At 45.7% G+C, this 7,465-nt stretch overlaps 3 protein-coding genes across 3 annotated transcripts; all 3 read right to left on the bottom strand.

The window, feature by feature from the left end:
• Positions 1–91: 91 nt before the first annotated feature.
• LOC117653609 (vesicular integral-membrane protein VIP36) lies at positions 92–3,724 on the bottom strand. Its single transcript, XM_034399406.1, has 7 exons — positions 3,496–3,724; positions 3,298–3,413; positions 2,947–3,144; positions 2,701–2,863; positions 2,427–2,593; positions 2,275–2,335; positions 92–2,193 (listed from the first exon to the last, which is right to left on the bottom strand). The coding sequence occupies exons 1-7, from the start codon at positions 3,611–3,613 to the stop codon at positions 2,042–2,044; spliced, it is 975 nt and encodes a 324-aa protein (XP_034255297.1). The 5' UTR covers positions 3,614–3,724; the 3' UTR covers positions 92–2,041.
• Positions 3,725–3,820: 96 nt separating this feature from the next.
• On the bottom strand, positions 3,821–5,229 carry LOC117653610 (protein mono-ADP-ribosyltransferase PARP10-like). The gene is made up of 3 exons (XM_034399407.1): positions 5,033–5,229; positions 4,705–4,944; positions 3,821–4,493 (listed from the first exon to the last, which is right to left on the bottom strand). Exons 1-3 carry the CDS (start codon positions 5,088–5,090, stop codon positions 4,165–4,167), a joined length of 627 nt encoding a protein of 208 aa, XP_034255298.1. The 5' UTR covers positions 5,091–5,229; the 3' UTR covers positions 3,821–4,164.
• A 323-nt stretch (positions 5,230–5,552) lies between these two features.
• Positions 5,553–7,018, bottom strand: LOC117653366 (protein mono-ADP-ribosyltransferase PARP10-like). The gene is made up of 4 exons (XM_034399000.1): positions 6,868–7,018; positions 6,480–6,560; positions 6,160–6,384; positions 5,553–5,996 (listed from the first exon to the last, which is right to left on the bottom strand). The coding sequence occupies exons 2-4, from the start codon at positions 6,544–6,546 to the stop codon at positions 5,674–5,676; spliced, it is 615 nt and encodes a 204-aa protein (XP_034254891.1). The 5' UTR covers positions 6,547–6,560; positions 6,868–7,018; the 3' UTR covers positions 5,553–5,673.
• Positions 7,019–7,465: the final 447 nt, after the last annotated feature.

Below are 7,465 nucleotides of genomic sequence, written 5' to 3'. Positions count from 1 at the left end.
TATTTCACAACAAATAAATAAAAGTGGTAGAAATTTGAATGGAAAATAATCACAACTTGTGCCTGTGTATCCAAAACAATGCAAGACACAATCTCTCCAAGCTGCTTTTATTAATGTACTACCTAGCTACTAACATATTCATCATAACGGCAGAAAAGGCAGAAAAAAAAATGTGAACACCACCGCTTCACACTTCCACACACAGACCAAAAACAAAACCAGAAAAAAAGAAATCAGGTGCTGAACCAGACATAAACATATATTCATGACCACATGGGTATCATCTCATGAGCTGAGCACATTTTGGCACAGTTTGCCTCCCTTACAAAGAATGAATAGAATATTATCACAACTCAAAAGGAGGGATGATAGACAGGAAATCAGTCATTCAACTATTCGTCTAAGAATAACTGATAAGGGGAAGAATGGGATTAATTTCACATTTCACACCATATAAATAGGTCAATAAAACATACAGTCATTTACACACACACACGTACTCACACTAAAATACATATTTTAAAGATGGAGAGGTCTTCTCAACCGGAGTATTTCTCTTTAATTAAAATAATAAAAGACTCTTAAGCTCTTATATTTTCACACAATACCGATATGCCAAATATTTGAAGGCTGCCTCTACCCCAAAAGGAAAACGAAATGTAATGATTTATCACTTTGACACAACCTTGCAAGCAAATAAAAATTATGAAGCATAACTTGGAAGCAGTAGAGTATTCGTACACAACATTCAAAACAATGCGCCTTAATTTATTTCCAGTGTTCCCTGGTGGAAAACCTTGAGATTTACACAGATGTTTCTTTGTCATGATCAAATAATGGTAAAATAGAAGAGAGAACAATGCACAAAATGAGCCCCACCATTTACAACTGCAAAAGGACGTGATTAGAAGTAAAGAACTGCCTTTACTGACAAACATGACAATATGCTCCCAAAACTGTGATATTTCAAAAACCATTTTCCAAGAAATCACAAATTGAAGAAACCTTTCATCAAGAGAAAACAAAAGCCCTCCACAATTGTGAGAAATGCATAAAATAAAGCAGCAGTGATAACAACAGATGAACATACTAGCAATAAAATGGCACATTGCCATTCTACCCGTTTTTACCACCTATTCAATAAAATGAAATACTGGCGCACATTTTAGATTGTCTTAATAAATGAGAAAAACTAAAACATAGAAATCACTTTAAAAGAGGGTCAAAAACAAGTGACCAGCACTTAAATTTTAGTTCATTTTAGAAACAGGAAGACTAACATCTTATCGGTCATTACTGTGATATTTCTGTGGATAGGTAAGCCACAAAAGAAACCTTTGTTCTCTATGCCCTTCAGATGATTTACTCACCTCTCCTAAAAGCCAAATTGAAAGATAAAAGCATAAGGAAAGATGAGAAAATTTTCATTGGACAGTCTAGAAATACATTATTTGCATCAACAAGTACAATTAACACCCCAAGACATACCTCAATTTCATACAACAATAAGAAACGCCATAAGTAAAAAAATACAACACATTAAATTTTTTATGTCCAGATATTGTACATGGCAAGATGACATTGTACACATCATGATTTTGAGTATTGGGTAAAGTCAGTGGACTGTAAGAACTGTCTAAAATGAATGAGAAATGAAAGTCCAGATTTTCTATTATAATATTTTTCATCCTTGAGCCAGTTTCCATTTTCATCAGAAGTCAGTTAATTTGGTCCAAGATAAATAGGTTGTCAATTACTTTGTACTTGTCATTTTTACACTCCCTCCCCTCCCCTCCCCATCCCATACTTCAGCCATATCTACTTCTCCCACTGAGAACCCCACTTAACTTCCAATCAGAAATGTTACTATTTTTTAAACATACCTTAAGGATCACAAACACTCAATGGGACTAGCTGACTAGCCCTTCTCAGTCTTGAGGAAATTTTGATGCAGTTTTTTTGACTAACACACTTTCCTCAGAGATATTTGTAAATGAGAATAAGGCAATAGCATCAGAATAAAACTTAAGAAAGAAACAAATTAATAAAATCTTTTCCTATTGTTTTCTTGATGCTTTTGATAAAACATAATGCTGAAAACAACACAGGCAATGATTGCTATCGCGCCAACCATCATCAGAAGGAACATCTTCACTCCTCCCAGAGATGATGGTTTCGGGTCATCTACATGATCTGTAAGAACAAAATTAGAAAACACAAGTTCGAAAATAAAAAATAGGGAAACTAATGGGTATAAACCCAAATGGAACATACCTCTCGGAGGTTCAAAGAATGATGCCTGGGGAATGATGTGAGACCGGTCTTCATCCTTTACCTAATGAACAAGAATTATCAGAATTTTCAAACATTTTTGTCTGAGTATGTTGAATGGTTGTTTACTCATGCAAATACTTCTCTTTACTCACATCATTTGGGGTATCAAGCTCAAACAGACGAACTGAAAGAACATCATGAGTGTCTGTTAAGTCTCCCGTGGCAGCAGTGATACCAAAATAATACCCAGTGGGAAGACGAATGCCTCTGACAGAGAAACATTCTTTCCAGGCAGCTTTGTTTTCCATATCAGTAGAAACTGCAACCAAATCAACATGCATGATATACATTAAAAACCAGGCAAAAAATGACATTTCTGACAGCCTAATAGTGGTAAGTTGTCAACAGTAGAACACAAAAGCGTACCTGATAGAATATCATTCTCATAACGGATGGCTATGTAAGTGTCATGGTCTACATTACGCATTTTGGCCTCACAGCCTGCAAGCTGGGTGTGAGTTCCGTCTCGATCATGGTCATAATGTAATGTACCATTATTAATCATTGCTGATATGTATGGATGTTGGTGCTGAGAGAAAAATGTAAAAAGGTAAGAAGAAATTACGAATGAAACAAATCCAACATGCTGGAAATTTAATATTTAGGACTTACATTGTGAGGTCCGTTATGATTGCTGTAGGTGTCAATAATAACAGCTAAACCATGATGGTAATCCATGTTTCCAAACACAGGCCCAGGAACCATACGGTCTTTTGCATACCAAATAGCCATACCGTCACCAAATAAATCTTTACCTTTTCCGTGGATTTTTAAATGCACTTGCAACTCCCAGTTCCGTACGTTACATGGCTGTAACATACGTAGATATTTAGGGTGTTGAAAACGAAGAAAACGAGTAGGATTAGAGACGCTTGACAGCAAGGAGAAGGCAACAAAAATAGCATGAATGATTTTAACACTGAGGACTTAGAGACTTAACCTCGTCGATGTACCGGTACTCACCACAGTGTTCCAGAGAGATCCTTGAGCACTCTGAAGATCGGGAGTGATTCGTACGTAGTTACTCGTGACCATCGTGCTCCCCATGAAGTCCCAGAACGGAACGGTCATTCCGGACCCTGAATTTCACAATGAATGTGTATTAAAGGACATGCAAAATCATTTCAGACCTACGAAGGCCTTGACGACGATGACACTCACCTTGGTAAGGCTTCATCAACGAATGTTCTCGCTTCATATAATCTTTGGTGTTCCATTCTCCATTAACAGCCACTAGAAGCAAAGCTATGGCGTGCAATGCGATCGCACGGAGAAACATTTCGAACAACTAATGTGGTATTTCCACTTTCCGAGCTAAGACAAACAACACGAAACGTCAACTTTGCCCTCCCTACTGCTAGCGTCACGGAGTTTGAATAAAAATGGACGACGACGACGACGGATATACCCCGCACAGGATGTGGACGGGTATAGCCTCCGTGCTGGCGCGAAATATGAAAAATACCGTCACGGACGCTGGACTCGTGGGGGTGAAAAGGATTCCTCTATTGAAGACGGAAAAAAGTATCTGGTTTTGAATCAAACACCAAAATACATCACTTGAAATTTATTAGTAGACACCCGGTCGCATAAAGATGAGGGTCAAGTAATAACAAAAATAATGGGGATGTGTTTGTCTGCAGTGACGGAACCAGGAGAGCCGTCAGCGCGGTCTTGGGATGTTGTTCCTTTCTTCTTCGCGTCCTGAAGAGTGATTCCGAGAGCCGCTGTCATCGCTCCGTCTCTCTCGCACTCATGAGGCGTTCGACGTGGGTGCGAGAGAGACAGAGCGACGAAACGAGTCTCGGAACCTGTCTGCAGGCAGCTCAGCTACTCAGAGTCGTCCGAGTAGTACGCGCCGTGCACGCGCGTGAACCGGACCACGTGGGTCGGCAAGAACGTGTCATTGTCAAACTTGACGATCACGTCCATGCGCTGAGCGTTCTTGGCCGTGGTGTCGTATCGAATCGGTGGCGAACTCCCAGGGATGATCGGCGGCTCCAGAAGCACGGGGCTGCCGCCGAAATTCTCCTGCACCTCCACGATGTTGGATATGAGTACTTTATTCAGGAGCATGTAATCGATGGGGTGGTCGTCGCAGTAGTGCGACGCGTAGCCCGACAGGGCCGAGAATGACACCCCCGCACCGAAGCGGTGGCCTGCACGGGGTGAAGCAGGAGCAGGGCGTCAGGCACGGCACGGAGAGCATCGACAAGTCTCGGGTCGGGAAGCAACAGACACTCTTCTCCAACCTGAGTCCGAGAATCGTCTCCGTCGCTCTGTCTCTCTAGCACATATAGGGAACGCCCCATGTGCGCGAGGGAGACAGAGCGACGAAAACGACTCTCGGAATCAGTCCGCTGGACTCACCCACGCCCTGTCCATGCCGGGCCACGTCGTAGTTGTTCTCTAGTATGCTCTCCACGTGCTCCTGCCGGGTGCCGTGCCACAGGTCCACGATCCTCACGTGGCCGTACCCAGTGCGGGCGGACTGCTCCCGGTATTCGCGCTCCTTGGCGCGGAACCGCTGCTCCAGGGCGTCGTTCCGCACCTTCTCCACCGAAACCAAGTTCAGCGATACACCGCGTGACCGGTTCCTCGCGTTGAACACTGGAGGGGAGCAGGAAACGACGCTGCAGCACGCGGTCCATCGCCAGCACCGGACGGACAGGGAATGCCCTGGATCAGTTGTACTTACGGCGTGAAACCTCCTGGTGTTCGTCTGTCCCCGGCTCCAGGGGCGTTCTTCTAGCCATGCCTGGATTCGGATTCGAGTCCTTGGTCTCGGTCTCTTAGCCAAAATAGGTTGTACAAACAAAACCAAACTGCCACTCGATTTGAAGAAATAAATAGAGAAACTCAGAAAGGAATGTGACACTAAGAATTTGCTTAGAGTTGCCGAAAACTGCTGTCACCGGGCGTCGCGTCGAGGGGGTTACCCTAACAATAAAGCAACCACGGCGATAGAGAGGGATGGCGGGAGTGGGCGGGAGAGGGGAGGGGGCAGGGGAGGCCTTAGGTCCGACAGTTTCGTGTTCTTACATAGCAAGTGCCTTTCCAATTTTAATTTCTCCGGTACCAGTTTTGATTTTTGAGTTACTGTGGGTTTTGGAAGAGTGCAGTGACCTCCACGGACCTCACGCAGGTGACAACTCTGCATACCCGCACGATTCGAAAGGTTGGCCACCCTGCCATAATGATTGAAAAACAGACACTGATAAAGCTCAGTCAAAGCATGTTTTATTCAAGTTAAAAAAAAAATCAAATTATAACCATGAAGAAATAGTGATGCCTCTTAAGGGCGAAGTAATACGAATAAAAAAAGGCCTGTCACAGATCTTAGTCGCAGTCCGAGTCGCAGTCGACGACCGCATGCCGAGTGAACATGACCACGTGGGTAGGCAGGCAGGCGTCACTCTCGTACTTGACGATGACGTTCTTGATCACCTTGTTCTTGGCCGTGGTGTCGTATCGCAGCGCGAAGTGGCCGGGCAGGAGGGGCGGCTCGCGCAGCACGCTGCCGCCTCTGTTCTCCTCCACCTCGATGATGTTGGAGACCAGCACGTCGTTCAAAAGCATGCAGTCGATGTCGTCGTTGTCACAATAATTGGACGCGTACCCCGACTGTCCGGAAAAGGATATCCCCGCACCGAAGCGGTGGCCTGCAGGTGCAAAACACGAATGGCACTGTTAAAAAACTAAGCTGCACAAACGACAGACCTTGCTCTCTCGAACGCAGTGTGTTGGTTGAGATTAGCTACGGGGAATTCCGTAAGTGCCATCGAAGTACGCGGCAAAGCGCTAGACATCCAAACTGTGACTCACCCACGCCCTGTCCGTGCCTCGAGACGTCGTAGTTGTTCAGGAGTATGTTGTCGACGTAGGCCCCTCTGGTGCCGTGCCACAGCTTGAGGACCTCGACCTGGCCAAAGTCCCTCTGGTACTCCTGCTTCTTGGCCTGGAAGCGCTGCTCCAGATAACTGTTGTGCACCTTCTCAATGGACAGCGCCCGGAGGCAATTGCCCCTCGACTGGTTGCTTCTATTGAACACTGGAAAGGAGAGCGGGATTTACAGGCATTCAACCAGCTGCCATGAGAGACCCTCTCCGCCCTCCTGAAGCTCCGAGCCGACCGAGCGTACTTACAGGTCTTCACTTCCTCGTACTCGGATGTCCCTGGCTGGAGAGTGGTTCTTTCAACCACGGACGCCATGACTTGAACCAGATCTATAACCCCACCTCCAGATTAGGCTTGGCGAGACTTCATCATTCAATGTTTACATGGTTTGTTCCTTTGTTTATCTCGGCACACGCAGCTATCTCAATAGTTTTAAGAAACGAACATCAAAGAAACTCATTCAAAATGAGGGAAAAATTTTATTTTAAGGATCAGAACTGCGACGAAGGACGCTACGCCTTAACATGCAACAACAAAAACCAAACAGGTGGCTGTGATTCGTTGATCGCCGTCTTTTCCGGGCACTCTTTCCAACCAAATATTGTCCGGCACGTTCTGGAATCGTGTATTGCTCACCTGAACTTGCAGAACCGTCGTGAAGGACTGTCACACAAAGGACTAATGAAAACTGCTGACAGCCGGGCGTCGCATTGAGACGAGGGGAATACCGCGGGGATACCCTTGCGGGGCGGATGAGAAATTGGTGCTGCAGCGCCGTGCGATGCGCGGAAGCGAGTGGTTTTGACAGTTTTGCAGCGGGCGCCGCCTTTTTTCCTTCTGCTGTCCGGCGTCCATCGCAGCGCTCCGGTGCTGTGTATAATCGGTTCGCTGTAACGCTAGAAGGGCGCAGCGAGTCTAGAGAGCACCACGGAATGTATAGGTGTCATGTTTGAAAACGAAATGACACTGTTCGAAACTGGAACAATTAATTTAGAATCCTGTGCTACTTTACGGATAGGTAGCTGAGTATTTACTGCGTATAGACTCAGAAACCGAGAGAGCGAGCTCAACGGCTCAACAGAGGCCCCTGCCAGGGGCGCAACCAGCCGGCTCGCTCGCGTCGAAGTGTTGCCTACGCGCTGGGCGGCCTTGCGCGGCACCCCGTGCCCCCGTGCGTGGACTTCCCTCCCCAGCCATGACCAGCCCAGAAACGCCGTGAGAGAGTTTGAGCCGC

The sequence above is a fragment of the Thrips palmi genome, unplaced genomic scaffold (assembly GCF_012932325.1).
Source record: "Thrips palmi isolate BJ-2018 unplaced genomic scaffold, TpBJ-2018v1 HiC_scaffold_8, whole genome shotgun sequence".
NCBI classification, from domain to species: domain Eukaryota; kingdom Metazoa; phylum Arthropoda; class Insecta; order Thysanoptera; family Thripidae; genus Thrips; species Thrips palmi.
The sequence above is the reverse complement of the archived record's forward strand: the minus strand, read 5'-3'. Positions and strand labels throughout refer to the sequence as shown.